This window comes from Bufo bufo, chromosome 5 (genome assembly GCF_905171765.1).
Source record: "Bufo bufo chromosome 5, aBufBuf1.1, whole genome shotgun sequence".
NCBI classification, from domain to species: Eukaryota; Metazoa; Chordata; class Amphibia; order Anura; family Bufonidae; genus Bufo; species Bufo bufo.
In genome coordinates, this window is record NC_053393.1 from 40,352,834 (window position 1) to 40,370,048 (window position 17,215).

General features: G+C 45.7%; 1 protein-coding gene and 1 long non-coding RNA gene across 2 annotated transcripts; both read left to right on the top strand.

Annotated features, from left to right (window-relative positions):
• Nucleotides 1-5,232: 5,232 nt before the first annotated feature.
• Nucleotides 5,233-13,149, top strand: LOC121001400. Its single transcript, XM_040432442.1, has 6 exons — nucleotides 5,233-5,290; nucleotides 7,747-7,846; nucleotides 8,993-9,075; nucleotides 11,635-11,776; nucleotides 12,263-12,447; nucleotides 12,713-13,149. Exons 2-6 carry the CDS (start codon nucleotides 7,765-7,767, stop codon nucleotides 12,842-12,844), a joined length of 624 nt encoding a protein of 207 aa, XP_040288376.1. The 5' UTR covers nucleotides 5,233-5,290; nucleotides 7,747-7,764; the 3' UTR covers nucleotides 12,845-13,149.
• Nucleotides 13,150-14,495: 1,346 nt separating this feature from the next.
• On the top strand, nucleotides 14,496-16,018 carry LOC121001401. The gene is made up of 3 exons (XR_005779047.1): nucleotides 14,496-14,718; nucleotides 15,228-15,338; nucleotides 15,459-16,018. It is a non-coding gene; the product is annotated as an uncharacterized LOC121001401 (long non-coding RNA).
• The last annotated feature ends 1,197 nt before the right edge of the window (nucleotides 16,019-17,215 follow it).

Below are 17,215 nucleotides of genomic sequence, written 5' to 3' on the forward strand. Positions count from 1 at the left end.
ATTAATTTTTTTTAGCATAATGAAGTCTTTCCTAGCACTGTCCCTAGCGCCTGCTGATGTCTCTCTCTGTACTAAGTACACTGGAAAATGGCAGAATCCAAAATGTCTGAGGGTATTTATAGGGCTGTGACATCACAGGGCTGGCTGGCTGCGGATTGGCTGCATGCATGGCATTATGGGTGATCCCTCGTTCCCAGAGTTCTTTGCTCCATGTCCTAACACGTGCAACAGCCAATTTTTCCTGAAATTCGGATCGAATTCCACTTTCGTCAACTTTGATTCGCTCATCTTTAATTATTATTATTTACACCACAGGGGCAGAGTTTCCAACTGTCCCAGGCCAAAAATGGGCTGGCTAACGGTAAGTGCCCATTTCCGGGCGGAGTCTGGGCGTTCCCGATTTTAGGGAGTCACCAAGGTGAGGGGGGACTACAGGGGTATAACTTTTGTGTAGGGGCATTAATGAGGCATAACCAGGGGTCGAGTCGAGGGGGAACACGTGGGAACGGCGTTCCTGCACTTTTTTCATGGCAGGAACGCCGTTCCCTTTCAGGGCAAAAGGACCAGGAGGAAGCGGTGAAGGCTTTGTACTCACCGCCGCCTTCCTGGTCCTCGGCTGTCGGCTGTGAGGGCTGCGCACAGGAGCCGAGTGAGTCGCTCTGTGACGTCACTTCGTGTGCAGCCTACAGCAGTAGAAGAGGAGTGTCTGCGTCCAGGAGCAGGAGAGGTAAGTGTAAGTGTTTTTTTTTTTTCCATATTTTATTTATACTATAGGCTGAAATGAGAGGCACTGACGGGGGGCTGATGAGGGGCACTGACGGGGGGCTGATGAGAGGCACTGATGAGAGGCACTGACGGGGGGCTGATGAGAGGCACTGACGGGGGGCTGATGAGAGGCACTGACGGGGGGCTGATGAGAGGCACTGACGGGGGGCTGATGAGAGGCACTGACGGGGGGCTGATGGAGAGGCACTGACGGGGGGCTGATGGAGAGGCACTGACGCGGGGCTGATGGAGAGGCACTGACGGGGGGCTGATGGAGAGGCACTGATGGGGGGCTGATGGAGAGGCACTGGGGGGCTGATGGAGAGGCACTGGGGGCTGCTATGAGGCATGGGGCTCTTATCTGAGGTCTGATTGGGGGTCATTCATATTGGGTTCTGATCTGAGGTGTTATTGGGGTATTATTAGGGTCTTATTAACATTGGGGGTCTGATTGGTGGTCTGACCTGAGGTGTAATGAAAAATATTTTTTTTATATTGTGCGGTGCCCACTTCCAGCCTGGAGCCCAGCTGCCTAGAGCACTGATTCGGAGCAGCTTGGAGAAAAAAGGCCTCACAGTCCCACACTCCTTCTGCTCGGCCAAGCCTGTCAGCACCCCTGAGGCCAAGCCAGCCAGCACCCCTGAGTCTTCAGAACTGTAAGTAAATTATATATAGGGGAGTTTTTGTTTTGATCACAATGTGTACATTTGGCTCAGTCCGCAGCGACACAAATTACAGCATGCTAGATTTTCTGTGCTTTTTTTTTTTCCGCTACACGTAGCTTTCAAAAGCCCATTCACATGTATTGTATTTTAAAGGGGTTTTCCCATCTCAGACAATGGGGGCATATCGCTAGGATATGCCCCCATTGTCTGATAGGTGCGGGTCCCTATATATATTTGTTTATTTCATGTTAATTTTGCAGTTGTTTGTGTAAACTGGCACTTTACAATAAATGTTGCACTGAATTTTCAGCGAAATATATATATATATTTTTTTTTTTGGGGGGGGGGGGGGGTTTGCAGTGGATCTTGGGTGAGTTCCCACACTTTTTTTCCCAGGACTTGACCCCTGGGCATAACTACTGTGAAAGGGGCACTGAGGGGGCAAAACTACTGAGTGGGTGAGGGGTTCTATAGTGAGCATTGATGGTCTTGACTGGGGATGGGGGTTGCAGGAAATTGATTGGGGAAAGGCCCGTTCAAAAATTTGCCATGGGTGCAGCCTTTTCTAATTACGTCCCTGGTAGCCAATGATATTTTTGAAACCAGCCGTGCCAGGGTAGTCACTTTAACGTGATTTTTTGTTTTACTGTAATGTGCTTGTTGCACTAATATCTATCTCATGCCTGTCTATTTATCTATCTAACTCGATTTATCTATCTATCATCTTATTATCTATCTATCTATCTATCTATCTATCTATCTATCTATCTATCGATCTATCTATCATCTATCTATTGTCTATCTATCTATTCATCTCATATCTATTTATCAGGCGGCGCCGGCGGCTAAGTTCAGAGGGGCGGAGGCAGAGCAGTGTATGCAGGCGCAGGCTCAGCCAGAGGAGGGAGTGGTCCCGCTCCCGTGGCAGTACTGGCCGGACGTGGAGGAGAAGATGCGACTCCCGATTGAGGGAGGTGAGGATGGTGGCATGACGAGCAGAGACTTGGAGATCTCTCTGGGTCACGGTCAGCAACCTGTGTAAGAGGAGCTGTCTGAATATGAGGAGGGGTCTCTGTGTGTGAGGAGCTGTCTCTGTATGGGGAGCAGCGCATGGTTACATCCCTTCCCATAAGTTCCGTTCCCTGGATAGCTGACACCTATTTGTCTGGGACTGGACTGTGACTTCATATGTGCTCACCAGTTCAGTGGGAGGTTTTGATGCAACTTGGTCCTGCATGTTCTGTCCTTGTTAATGCTGGAAGTATTGCCCTATTAACACATTGCTGTGCCCCACACACTTTATAAGTGCTGCTCACAGTAAGGCTGACTCAGTAGTGCCCTCCTGACAATTTTGCTTCCTTTAAGGGTACTTTCACACTTGCGGCAGGACAGATACGACAGGCTGTTCACCCTGTCGGATCCGTCCTTCCGCTATTTCTCTGTGCGACCGGACCGCCGCTCTGTCCCCATTGACTATAATGAGGGCAGGGGCGGAGCCCCGGCACAGCAAGGCAGTGCCCGGCGAAAGGTCGTCGGACTAAAAGTACTTCATGTCCAACTTTTTAGTCCGAAGGCCTCTCACCGAGAAACTGTCGTGCTGCGCCGGAATAGCGGAAGGACGGATCCGACAGGGTGAACAGCCTGTCGGATCCGTCCTGCCGCAAGTGTGAAAGTACCCTTAGTGACCGTCTTGCAATAATGTTGCCCCTTTAATGCCCCTTACAATAGTGTTGGCCCTTCGTGCAGCCTTACAAGGCCACCTATACAATAGTGTGGCCCCCTTAGTGCCCCCCTTACAGTAGTGTTGCCCCCTTAGTGTTCCCCACAATAGTGCTGCCCTGTAGTTTTAATAAAATAAAAAAGTAATAGTCACCTATCCCAGTCCCCAAGATGATTGGAGCGCACCTTCCCCCTATCCTGTGTTCTCCCCCTGCTCAGCTCAGCAGGAACCATGACGTTACTGCATTGCAGCTGCCCAGGGGCGTAGATATAGGGGGTGCAGAGGTAGCAGTCACTATTGGGCCCAGAAGCCTGAGGGGGCCCAAAGACCCTTGTGCTTCATAAGAAGACACCGGTATTATAGAAAGCACATGCTGGTCAAGTTACAACTCTGGCTGGAGGGAAGGGGTTAGGTCAAGATTTGGCTTGGGTGGTGCCGTTTCAATTTTCTCCTCCCCTGCCACTGGCCACAAAGCACTGAGGGAAGGGGGGCCCAAACTGAATTCTTGCACCAGGGCCCACGAGCCTTTAGCTACGCCCCTGTATATCTCTATTATCTATCTCATATCTATCTATCTATCTATCTAAGGCAAAAAAATGAAGGCAGCACTCCAAATAGTGAAGAAAGTGGAAGGTTTATTCACCCAACCAGCAGCAACGTTTCAGCTCTCTCTATGGAGCCTTTGTCCAGCTGAGTAACATGTGCATAATGGCATACATAAATAGTGGCAGTGATTAACATGATTGCAAATCCAATCAAAATATCATAGGAACAAATAAGACAAATATATAAAAAATACAATCATATGAATAGTACAATTCATCCATATACATGGTGTCAATATAGTGAGACATAAGTAAATATATAAAAATACATAATAATTCATAGTGCATGAAAGATATCCAAATCTTACATAATTGGTAGTCATTACAGCAGTGAACAGGTGTGTAAATAAAACAAAATTGATTAAAAACCTTGAAATGGATCAATGTTGGCTGAAGCGACATGGTGGAGACTGCTGGCGTCCGGAAACAACAACGGCGCATGCGCCGCACTATCTGTTATCGCGAGACTTGTACAAGAGCTGAAGGTCATTATAGACCATAACAAAGATGGCCACTGTGGGAACATCGCATCAGGGCGCATGCGCAACACGGCACTGTCGCCCATCCTGTTTATAACATCACTACATTGTGGAGCATATACCGCACTGTTGTAGCAGAAAAGCCGGTCCATGAATCGGGGGCCGGCGGTTCAATTCCGGTCACCGTCAAGGTATCCGTATCGACAGGGGGGCGTGGCAGTCCTACCGACTCCACCCCATCGTCCAGATGTATCGGCACATCCGCACCATGACGCTCATAATGGCCAAGTGGTGACAAATCCAATTATGAATAAATCACACTGGCCAGAAAGAGCGCATGGATCCAATGCATCGGTAATCATATGAAAATGAAAGTATATACAAAAAAATCCATTAAAGGGGAAGCAGGACTGTCTGGCCGTCTGTGTAATGTGACCCAAGACCCAAAAATAGGAGCCCGGGCCACACAAGACAGACAGGGACAGTCACTGGACTGCTCAGCATCACAGAATAGTACAAAGTTGTATATAGGGATCGCCGACACAGTTCCTCCAGTCTTCACCATATATGTCCATTCATAATATGAAGTCATGATATTTTCCTATATAGGACAAAGAAGATAAAGAAAAATTCAATTAATATAAGGCACATGTTATTTTCCATATACGCTATCCAAATAAAAGAAAGAATGTGCATAATCAGTAATTAGACAACCCTGAATTCCACATTTAGACCCTGAGGTTTCAGGGTGCCTAAAGTGTAGATCCAATCAGGGCCGTCTTTTCGAATGGGCACGCTGGGCAGTTGTCCGGGGGCCCCACTTGCCTGGGGGCCCGCCTGCCCAGTGAACCCACCAGCCAACTTCCCAACGGTAGATGCTAGAGTGGAGTTGTTAGAACGAGGTCTGTGACGTCACTGGTCACATGCTCCTTCATGGTCACATGGTCAAGTGTGGGAAGTGCTTATAAACCCAGACTGCAGGAGCTTGTGAAGGAGGAGCTGGATGTGCCTGGATGAGCTGCAGAGCGAGAGTCCATAGGAGCTCATACAGAGGAGGCAGGTACAGATCTATGGGGGGGGGGGTCAATCTGTGAGGAGGGCATGTGGTGCATTCTGGGGACGAGGGGGTTATGGGGGGTGTATTCTGGTACCATGAGGGTGCAGATCTCTGTGTGGGGGGGTCAATCTCCAAGGGGGGAGCATGTAGTGTATTCTGGAGCCATGAGGGTGCAGATCTATGGGGGGGCATGTGGTGTATTCTGGGGACATGGGGGTGCAGATCTATGGGGGGGCATGTGGTGTATTCTGGGGACATGGGGGTGCAGATCTATGGGGGGGGGGCATGTGGTGTATTCTGGGGACATAGGGGTGCAGATCTATGGGGGGGGGGCATGTGGTGTATTCTGGGGACGAGGGAGAGGGGGGTCAATCTGTGAGGAGGGCATGTGGTGCATTCTGGGGACGAGGGGGTTATGGGGGGTGTATTCTGGTACCATGAGGGTGCAGATCTATGGGGGGGGCATGTGGTGTATTCTGGTACCATGAGGGTGCATATCTCTGTGTGGGGGGGTCAATCTCCAAGGGGGGAGCATGTAGTGTATTCTGGAGCCATGAGGGTGCAGATCTATGGGGGGGCATGTGGTGTATTCTGGGGACATGGGGGTGCAGATCTATGGGGGGGCATGTGGTGTATTCTGGGGACATGGGGGTGCAGATCTATGGGGGGGGGGGCATGTGGTGTATTCTGGGGACATAGGGGTGCAGATCTATGGGGGGGGGCATGTGGTGTATTCTGGGGACATGGGGGTGCAGATCTATCGGGGGGCATGTGGTGTATTCTGGGGACATGGGGGTGCAGATCTATGGGGGGGGGGGGTATGTGGTGTATTCTGGGGACATGGGGGTGCAGATCTATGGGGGGGGGCATGTGGTGTATTCTGGGGACATGGGGGTGCAGATCTATGGGGGGGGCATGTGGTGTATTCTGGGGACATGGGGGTGCAGATTTATGGGGGGGGGCATGTGGTGTATTCTGGGGACATGGGGGGGGGGGGGTCAATCTGTGAGGAGGGCATGTGGTGTATTCTTGGGCCCTGAGGGTGCAGATCTATGGGGGGGGGCATGTGGTGTATTCTGGGGACATGGGGGTGCAGATCTATGGGGGGGGGCATGTGGTGTATTCTGGGGACATGGGGGTGCAGATCTATGGGGGGGGGTCAATCTGTGAGGAGGGCATGTGGTGTATTCTGGGGACGAGGGAGAGGGGGGTCAATCTGTGAGGAGGGCATGTGGTGCATTCTGGGGACGAGGGGGTTATGGGGGGTGTATTCTGGTACCATGAGGGTGCAGATCTATGGGGGGGCATGTGGTGTATTCTGGTACCATGAGGGTGCATATCTCTGTGTGGGGGGGTCAATCTCCAAGGGGGGAGCATGTAGTGTATTCTGGAGCCATGAGGGTGCAGATCTATGGGGGGGCATGTGGTGTATTCTGGGGACATGGGGGTGCAGATCTATGGGGGGGGGGGCATGTGGTGTATTCTGGGGACATGGGGGTGCAGATCTATGGGGGGGGCATGTGGTGTATTCTGGGGACATGGGGGTGCAGATCTATGGGGGGGGGTCAATCTGTGAGGAGGGCATGTGGTGTATTCTGGGGACGAGGGAGAGGGGGGTCAATCTGTGAGGAGGGCATGTGGTGCATTCTGGGGACGAGGGGGTTATGGGGGGTGTATTCTGGTACCATGAGGGTGCATATCTCTGTGTGGGGGGGTCAATCTCCAAGGGGGGAGCATGTAGTGTATTCTGGAGCCATGAGGGTGCAGATCTATGGGGGGGCATGTGGTGTATTCTGGGGACATGGGGGTGCAGATCTATGGGGGGGGGCATGTGGTGTATTCTGGGGACATGGGGGTGCAGATCTATGGGGGGGGGGCATGTGGTGTATTCTGGGGACATGGGGGTGCAGATCTATGGGGGGGGGCATGTGGTGTATTCTGGGGACATGGGGGTGCAGATCTATGGGGGGGGGGGCATGTGGTGTATTCTGGGGACATGGGGGTGCAGATCTATGGGGGGGGGGTATGTGGTGTATTCTGGGGACATGGGGGTGCAGATCTATGGGGGGGGGGTATGTGGTGTATTCTGGGGACATGGGGGTGCAGATCTATGGGGGGGGGCATGTGGTGTATTCTGGGGACATGGGGGTGCAGATCTATGGGGGGGGGCATGTGGTGTATTCTGGGGACATGGGGGTGCAGATCTATGGGGGGGGGGCATGTGGTGTATTCTGGGGACATGGGGGTGCAGATCTATGGGGGGGGGCATGTGGTGTATTCTGGGGACATGAGGGTGCAGATCTATGGGGTGTGTGTGGTGTATTCTGGGGACATGAGGGTGCAGATCTGTGGGAGGGGGGGCAGATCAATAAGGGGGGGTGTAAGCCTCTGTGTATGGGGCTGGGTGTATCTTGTAGCTGCTGTGTGGTAACATTGATGTGCATTCACCCAATAGATTTTGTTCTTGAGCAGAATGGCCGAGCAGAGGGGTTGCCATCCAGCAGAGCCAGAGGAGCCGAGCACACCAGTGCTCCTCGCTGTACAGTCTGATAGCAGTAAGTATGCTGTATGCACCACTACAAACTATCTAAGGGGTTGTTGTGTCGCTGCTTGTCATGTCTCGGTGGCAGACAGTAAACAGCATGATTGTGTCAGAACAGCGGAAGTCCTGTGTAAGCTCCTTAGCTGGGATTCAAATTGGTGATGTCAGCTTAACGGCACAGCAGTGTTTCTATGGCGGTGCGGGTGCATTCCAGTGTGCCATTGGCACTTTACTTGTGTAATTCCCCTGGATTCCGATGGCATAATGGCCGGTGTGCTCATGTGCCCATACACCACAGCGTCTAGACTCCGGCCTTACAGCAGACACAGGCTAGCCCTAGTTTGGAAGCAGTGTCCTGAATGTGCTGTCCTAATCCAGCCTTGCTTCTCTACCTTAGGGTGCCCATACTCTAGGATTAGGGCGCCTGACCCCACTAGGCCACACCTAACCATGTTAGGCAATACTCCCTCCGATTCCGCAGCCAATACAAAATAAACTTCATGTCATCTGCTGTGAAGTGACTGAAATATGAGGGATGTCGTTTTTAAACCAAGTTCAGTCGCTGTATTCACAGTGCGCACCCCGCCCATTGGGGAGACGGCACAGACAAGCCAGGATACCTTTCTACTAGGTCATCTAAACTTGGCTTTAGAAAAATACAGCCCCCAACCCCCGAACACATTGGCCTGTCTGTTCTTCTGCTTATCAGTTCATCTGTCTGTGTATGCTCTCCAGAAGGACACAGACAGGCGTTATCTGGCCTGTAATAAACTTTCATGCTGTTTGCTACTTCAGCAGGTAATTACAGGCCAGATAACGCCTGTCTGTGTCCTTCTGGAGAGCATACACAGACAGATGAACTGATAAGCAGAAGAACAGACAGGCCAATGTGTTCGGGGGTTGGGGGCTGTATTTTTCTAAAGCCAAGTTTAGATGACCTAGTAGAAAGGTATCCTGGCTTGTCTGTGCCGTCTCCCCAATGGGCGGGGTGCGCACTGTGAATACAGCGACTGAACTTGGTTTAAAAACGACATCCCTCATATTTCAGTCACTTCAGCTGTCTTGCGCATGGAGGCAGGGTTACCAGGAACAAGAGGCAAATAGCCAATTTTATATACTTACAGTATCATTAACTTTATTTTTAATTTATTTCTTGTAGGTAAAGAAACTGATCAAATTGGTGAAAGTGGCATTACTCGTGCAGAGACTGAAAATGTAATTCTGGAAAAACAGTGTGACATGGTATGTTTTAATTATAAGCAAATTATTTTTTTTTTAAAGCAATTTTCTTTATTTGGCAAACCTATATAGCATACAATACAGAAAACCAAAGCAAGGGGGCACACAATGTAATGAAAGCCAGAGTGCAACCATGACCTGAACAACATAGACTGCAAAGCAGTCAGAGGGACACAAAATGAATGCACATCAAAAATTAATAAGAAATTTTAAAGCAGGTTTATTAAGACGACACTGACACACAAACACGTTTTAAAAGAATTGTATACAATATGACCAGGTGCTGGCATAGAATATAGCCAGCACCTAAGCAGGATCCACAATTGTCTAAGATCATGAGATACAATATGTACCCTGGCTACACAGAATGGATGTCAATGAAATAACATGATATATAACATGGCATCAAGCAAAAAAAGAAAATCAGCAAGTGTAAGCCCTAACCCCTGAGGAAGCCGGACTTACTGGCAATACTCGTGGGACGTATTTTATCTCACATGGATCCACTGTTTCAGCCTTGATTTCAGGTTATGGCTTATACTTGATGATTTTTTTGCCATGTATGTGTTATTTTTGTCCAAATCTGCTTTATAATTTCACATAAATTTTGGATGTGCATTCATTTGGTGGCCCTCCTGACTGTTTAGCAGTCTTTCTTTTCCAAACCTATAAAACATAAGGCTTATTGCCCACTACAACCAATAATGGCTCGTCTTTTATTGAAACGGAAAGCTGTACTACAGTGAGGGTGCTTTCACATTAGCATTATTATTTTCTGGCATTGAATTCTGTCCTCGGGGCTCAATACCATCAAAAAGCTAGTCACATCCCTATGCATTTTCAATGGAGAGAAATCTGTTCAGTATGCATCAGGATGTCTTCAGCTCAGTCACTGGTATTTTGGCAGCATGCTGCAATATTATCTCCGTCCAAAAATGCCAAACATGCCAGAAAGATGGATCCGGCGGCATAAATTCCTATAGACATGCATTGTGCTTGATCCGTCTAAAAAAAAAAAAAAAAAATCTATCGTTGCATTCTGCACATGTATAGACTTTTAGAACTGTGAAATAAAAATTACGGACGGATCCGTCTGCAAACGGAGAGACTGATCCGTTCTTGCAAAGCATTTGGGAGACTGATCAAGATAAATCTACAAATGCTTTCAGTTGTCATGTGGTATGACAGATCTGGCGGGTAGTTCCGATGACTGAACTATATGCTGGATCATCACAACGCAAGTGTGAAAGTACCCTCATATAAGAAATTTAAAACAATAGATCTAAAAAAATTATTTTTTGTTACATGAGCTTGCACCCAATGTATCACCATTAATTAATGAGTATCTCTAATTAATTCAAGTTCATCTGATGCCAACAGCTTGGAATTTTTAGACTGTTGCGCAAGTCTTTTTAAATATGGGCCAGTATTTTTTATTTAAATTTTTATTCGCTTTAAGGGCTAGAGGGAGGGAGAATTATTTATTATGATGCAGTATACTTTTTTTTTTTTTGTCAAAACTGCTTACTTATGTTCCCGTTAGATGGGGTGACTTAGATTGTTGTGAGGGAAGTGTTAATTCCTAACAATCTGTTGGTCGCTTGAGGAGGAGACTGGTGTCTTTAGGGCGGCTTCACACGGGCGTAAGGCTCCCGTGCCCATATTGTGGACCGCATTTGCGAATCCGCAATATACGGGCACGGGTCTGTAGCCCTTCCACATCACATACAGTCCCATTCATTTCAATAGGTCGGCAAATCTTGAGATACGGAAGGGAACACTACTGAAGCACTACTGTCCTTCCACACCGCAAAAAGATAGAGCATGCTCTATCTTTTTGCGGAACGGAGGAATCGCGGACCCATTCAAATAAATGGGGCTGCGATCCCCTTGTGGCTTCCACACGGTATGTACTCGTGCCTTGTGGCCAGCAATTTGCGGGCCACCGCATGGGCGACATACACCTGTGTGAAGCCGCCCTTAAACTGATCTCCAGAGTATGGGGTGCGGTGATCGCTTATGTCATTGTTTTTCCACATACAGACCTGTCTCCCAGCATGAGATATTGTGTACACGGCACAATCTGCCACTGGGAAATAATGATCTTTTGTGCAGCACAAAAGATACAATTACACAATGAAGCATTTTCTTTCTTTATTTTGCTCATTTAAAGATCATTGCTAATGAGCATTCCTAGTAATGCTGTTCAGTGATATTTTCAATTGTCACCTGTGTTAAGGGCCCATTACTCAATTTTTAAATGAATAAATTAAAATGGTTATCCCACAATGTTGCCTCAACTATGACTTTCAAAGTAGTCCTTTTATGTAGATGTAATTTAGTAAACCGATTTCTCCAGTGTGTTCATGTGACCTTGAGTCTGGAAACATTACCCCACTTGTTTGGTTCTTTAACTTTACTTGGGGTCATCTCTATGTGGAATCCTCTCGCATATGAACAGTTCTAATTACCTTAACATATATTCTCTTGCAGCTATTAAATTTCAATATACTAGTTAAATTACTTTATGTTCTACATATTTTTAAAAAATTCCTTCCGTAGGACTTTACAGATGTAACTGATACTCATGTATTGAAGAGATTTGATTCATTACAAAGTGCCACGCAAGCTGTTGCTGACTATGAGGAATACACCATATCAAACTTTGTTGTGTTAGAAAAAAAGAAACTTTTTGGAAATGAAGGTAAACCCCAAAGGCTGCCTAAATTATATGCCTAGATTTAGATTTTCTTTTTTAAAAACTGCTTTGGTGAGTTTAATGAGACAACATAAACTCTACTGACCAGAGTCGGGAGTGGGTTGTTTCTGGGCTTCGTAAACATGACACATGGTCAACAGAGAGGATCATACATGATGGGCTGAGAGCCAATGATTTAGTAGACACGATCTCACAACTAAATACTTAGATATAACTGGTCATCTGAATGTTATATATGATGGGTTTGTATTTAGAAGACCAATTATTAGGACATGTAAAAGGTTTTATTGTTCAATTAAATGGCGTGCTGTAAACTGAATTTGTTATGGGCCTTTTAGGAAAGTTTTCCTTCATCACTTATTCATGAATACTACATTTTGTCTTGAATTGTGAACTGCATTTTATTCTCATGAATGTGAAGTGAATTACAATTTTATTCCAAATCTTTATTTTATTTTTTTTTTTTTAAAGCATGTCCAATAAGTTCAGCATCCAAAATATACTGGAATGGACCAGTTGTGAATAATGCATCTATTGTAGAATATACTGGGGTCCCTTATATAATAATAGGCAGAAAAGTATTAAATTGTCACCTTGGAAAGGATTTGGCTATCTCCCAAAAGAGACGATATGTACAGAAGCGACAGATAACACAAGTAAATATTGTTTTGTTTACAGTTGATTTTTATAGTGCATTGAATTAGAAGAATACCTTCAAGGTAAATCTTATGTAAACGTGCTAGTAATTTGTATTGGTATATAATACCTAATTTTTGACTTCTTGTTTTATTTTATATTTTATAATATCTGTATGATTAAGTTGAGATTTATGTTTTATATCAATAATTGTTTTTGTTCTTTTCTCTTTTGCTCTTCCCTCTACCTTTTTTGTTTGCTTTTTGGTTATTTGGTCATTTATAGCTAATTGCTTTGTGCTTACAATGTTTCTTTGCATTTGTAATCTACCATCACTTTTATTTGCTGACAAAAGGGTGTGCCTCATTAAAGGAACGTAAGTCTCTGAAGTCATACATTTGTGTGGATGCGTCCTAAAAGTAAAATGTCCACTAACCCTTTATGTTGGATTTGTGGACATGGTTGATTTAGAAAGCGCATATCCCTTTTATCAGCAATTAATTTAGAGTGACTCACCTCGTGTTTCTGCATCTATCATGATCATGCACGTTTGTCTATTTGGAACTTGGTAACTTTTTTTTTTTTTTTTTAATCACATATTGGGGAGATTTACAAAGGTAAATGTGCCAGCATTCAGACACAAAATGTGTCCCAAATTTGCCTTGGATGCCTTGCCTCAATTTATATGGTTTTATGCCTTATATGGCAACAGTTGTGGCTGAAAATGCTACAAATTGTGCCTAAATGTTGGTTTTTGGTGCTAATTAAGCCAACATCTTGGTGTTATAAAGTTACACAAGGCAGACCAAATATGCACAAAGGTATCAACTATTCCGAGGCACTGTGATACCTTTGGTCAATTTTTAGACTGCCTTGTCTAAGTTTGTGTTTATATATTAGTAAATTTGCCCCAATATACTCAAAATCCACACTACAATCATGCATGCCCATGCCTTTCTACCTACTATTCTCTACATGTGTGCTGTGTACAAATTCATTTCCTCGCCATGCACTCTTTTCTGTCATACCCCTCTTGAAACAGATTTATACTACATGGGACAACATTTACTTGCAAAAGCACTGCCTCTACATGTGGCAGACAACCAGAGGCATCAGCAGCATCTCCAGTGAATTCTTTATAGGAACAGCTTCATAGCAATTGTTCAGAAAAAATATAGCAATGTTTTGGCTAAGTTCTTAGGGCTCTTTCACACTTGCGTTGTTTTCTTCCGGCATAGAGTTCCGTCGTCGGGGCTCTATGCCGGAAGAATCCTGATCAGGATTATCCTAATGCATTCTGAATGGAGAGAAATCCGTTCAGGATGCATCAGGATGTCTTCAGTTCCGGAACGGAACGTTTTTTGGCCGGAGAAAATACCGCAGCATGCTGCGCTTTTTGCTCCGGCCAAAAATCCTGAACACTTGGCGCAAGGCCGGATCCGGAATTAGTGCCCATTGAAAGGCATTGATCCGGCCCTAAAGCTAAAGGTTGTTTCAGCGCATTGCCGGATCCGACGTTTAGCTTTTTCTGAATGGTTACCATGGCTTTCGGGACGCTAACTTCCTGTTTGCCATGGTAAAGTGGAGCGGGGGAGCAGTATACTTACCGTCCGTGCGGCTCCCGGGGCGCTCCAGAGTGACGTCAGGGCGCCCCAAGCGCATGGATCATGTGATCACATGGACACGTCATCCATGCGCATGGGGCGCTCTGACGTCATTCTGGAGCGCCCCGGGAGCCGCACGGACGGTAAGTATGCTGCTCCCCCGCTCCCCACTACTACTATGGCAACCAGGACTTTAATAGCGTCCTGGGTGCCATAGTAACACTGAACGCATTTTGAAGACGGGTCCGTCTTCAAATGCTTTCAGTTCACTTGCGGTTTTCCGGATCCGGTGTGTAATTCCGGCAAATGGAGTACACGACGGATCCGGACAACGCAAGTGTGAAAGAGGCCTTAGTAGAAACGTTCTTAACCAATATGTTGCTATATTTTTCTACGCACCAAGAACAACTTTTATGCTAAGAAATTAGCCAAAATGTTGCAGTGTCTTTTTTTTTTTTTTTTTTTCTGTGAAGCTGGTCCAATAAAAAAAACACTGGAAATGCTGCCGATGCCTCTGGTTGCTTGCTGTTCATTGGACTGCTGAGGATCTGTGGTCGTGGTTCGGGCTGATGCATTCTGGTGTGGTCGTGAGGTCCGGTGGTGCTACTCTACACTTTATAGTTCTACTATTTGCATCCACATGTGGGTCCACATGTAAAATGAAGACCGTTTGGGGACATTGAAAAGGTAAAAATCTTTGTATTTTAACAGGCTGCTTAGATGTTGGTTAATATGGTAAAATAAATGCTATAATTACTGCTTTTGATAACTTTTTTAGAAGTGGTACCTCTTGCTCTATAATTTAAACATGCAGAAATAGTTAGTTGTGGTTATAGCCTTCTCAGTTAATCCATGGTCAATTTTATTGCTTGCATAACTGTCTCCTATAGTCTTTACCTTTGTCTTCACACACAGCGGCTACTTCACTGGAGCTGCCCTATGGGTGTCTTCACACAGCATGACTTGCTAATATGCATATGGGATCCCACCCTGACCCTTGTCATGATGGCATAAACTTGCCCTGTCCTACAGATCTGTGACTCAGTAGTCCCCTGTTATTATGCTAACAGCCAGGCTGAGATTCCACCAACGTATATATGCATTGGTAATACACTGTATGAAGGCACCCTATGAATGAAACGGTTTCAAACCTATAACTGTAATTTTTTTTTTTTTTTTTTACCCAAACATAAAAGATGGAAGACCACAATTTTATCAGAACCAGGAAACTGTATCAAATTACAAAAAAAATGGACTGTCCAGCCAAAATTTATGTGTACCACTTACTCACATTTCCAGATTTTCAGGTATGGACAGTTTCTTGTTTAATATACTTTATAATACAAGATAAGTTAATGTATTCTTGTCTATACAATGTTTGTGATGAAAAACATATTTGCTGTTTCCCATGCCATAATGGCAAACAGGATTCTGTAAGGTCGGAATTATAAGGTGTATTTGTGGAATAGAAGTGCACCAGACTGGTCACCCGCAAAACATCTTGAACTTGAGCGGTCATAGAGATCTGAGTGATTTAGAAAAAAACACATGCTCTGGGATCGATGGCAACAGACTTTCAAAAAACTGAAATACAATTGTGACAAATGAAGCTGCATATCAAGGTTATGTATAATGGAACCATGTCAGTTTATCATGATGGCCTTTGTTAAGGCACCATGAACTGACTGTTTCCTATTCAATTTTCATCTGAACAAGTTTGGTGTACAAAAAAATGGCTAATTTTATATGAATTATGTGACTGTACCTTTGCTCTAATAGGAAACATTCATAAGAGCCTTGAAATGCATATCTGCAAAGGTGCATAGACACTTTAGAGTGCACCAACACATTGTGAACAATGTGTGTGAATTACAATCTTATCTGACAAAAAATTTATCCTAACAAAGCTTTGTGTATTTAAATGGAATCTCTTCCAATGTCATTAATCTGTAGGATTGGACAGATAATCTACTGTTTGTTGGGTTTCTTCCCCCCCCCCCCCCTTTTTTTTTATTTTGCTTAACATCGCTCTGTGTTCTTATTATAGATAAATAAAAACACTGAGTGGCTAAAGAGAAGTGCATCAACGAAACTTAAAAATTACATTCAGAAGGAGGACGCCAAAGGAATTAATATCTACATGGTTTTATTCCCAAAGTTGTCTGACCACACCAATCACATCACTTCTGGAGAGGTTGATTTAAATTCTTTTTATTTTTCGGTGATTAAGTATATGAATTTTCAACATATTTGAATGAAGAAAGATGAAAGCGGCACTCAACATCTGCTGTATTTCTTCGATTTATTGGATCACAAAATCGAAAACATGTGAAATAGAGGACATCGGGTGGACGCCTCCAGCATGAGGCACGCCGAGTAGCTACTCGGCGTGCCTCATGCTGAAGGGGTCTGCCCGGTGTCCTCTCTGTTTCCCAACCAGCGTGCCTGCAGCTGTTGCAAAACTACAACTCCCAGCATGCCCAGACAGCCTTTGGCAGTGCAGGCATGCTGGGAGTTGTAGTTTTGCAACAGCTGGAGGCACACTGGTTGGGAAACAATGCTCTATCTCACATGTTTTCGATTTTGTGATCCAATAAATCGAAGATATACAGTGGTGAGTGCCGCTTTCATCTTTTTCTTCCTTCGAATACATTATAACTGGTTCTTCATTTGGCTGAGCACCACCGTACTTCGTGGTTACCAGTGGTCGCAAGGGACTGAAGCTTGTTAGTGCGCATGGCGTAGTGCTGCCCCGCTCACTCTTCTATGTATTTATATGAATTTCTCGCCCATATTCCTTGGGGGACACAGGAAACCATGGGGTATAGCTCTGCTCTCTAGGAGGCGTGACACTAAGTGAAAGCTGTAAGCCCCTCCTCCATCAGCTATACCCTTCAGCCTGGAGAAGAGACTGCTAGTTTTTGCTTAGTGTCCAAGGAGGCAAGACACCCCCTGCTTATGCAGGGTTGTTTTCCTATGATTTTTTATTTTTGCGTTATTTGTTGTTTTTAATTCGATTTTTTTCTACCTACAGGGACAACAGAGGCGCATTAGACCCCTCTGTTTCTCCCGGGGTTGAGTTGCGCCAGTGCCGGTAATTCCGCACTGCCGCCTCCCCCACAGAAGACAAGGTGGACCAGGGCAGCCTCGCTCCCCTGCGTCCCGCCAGCTCAGGGTCGTCCGC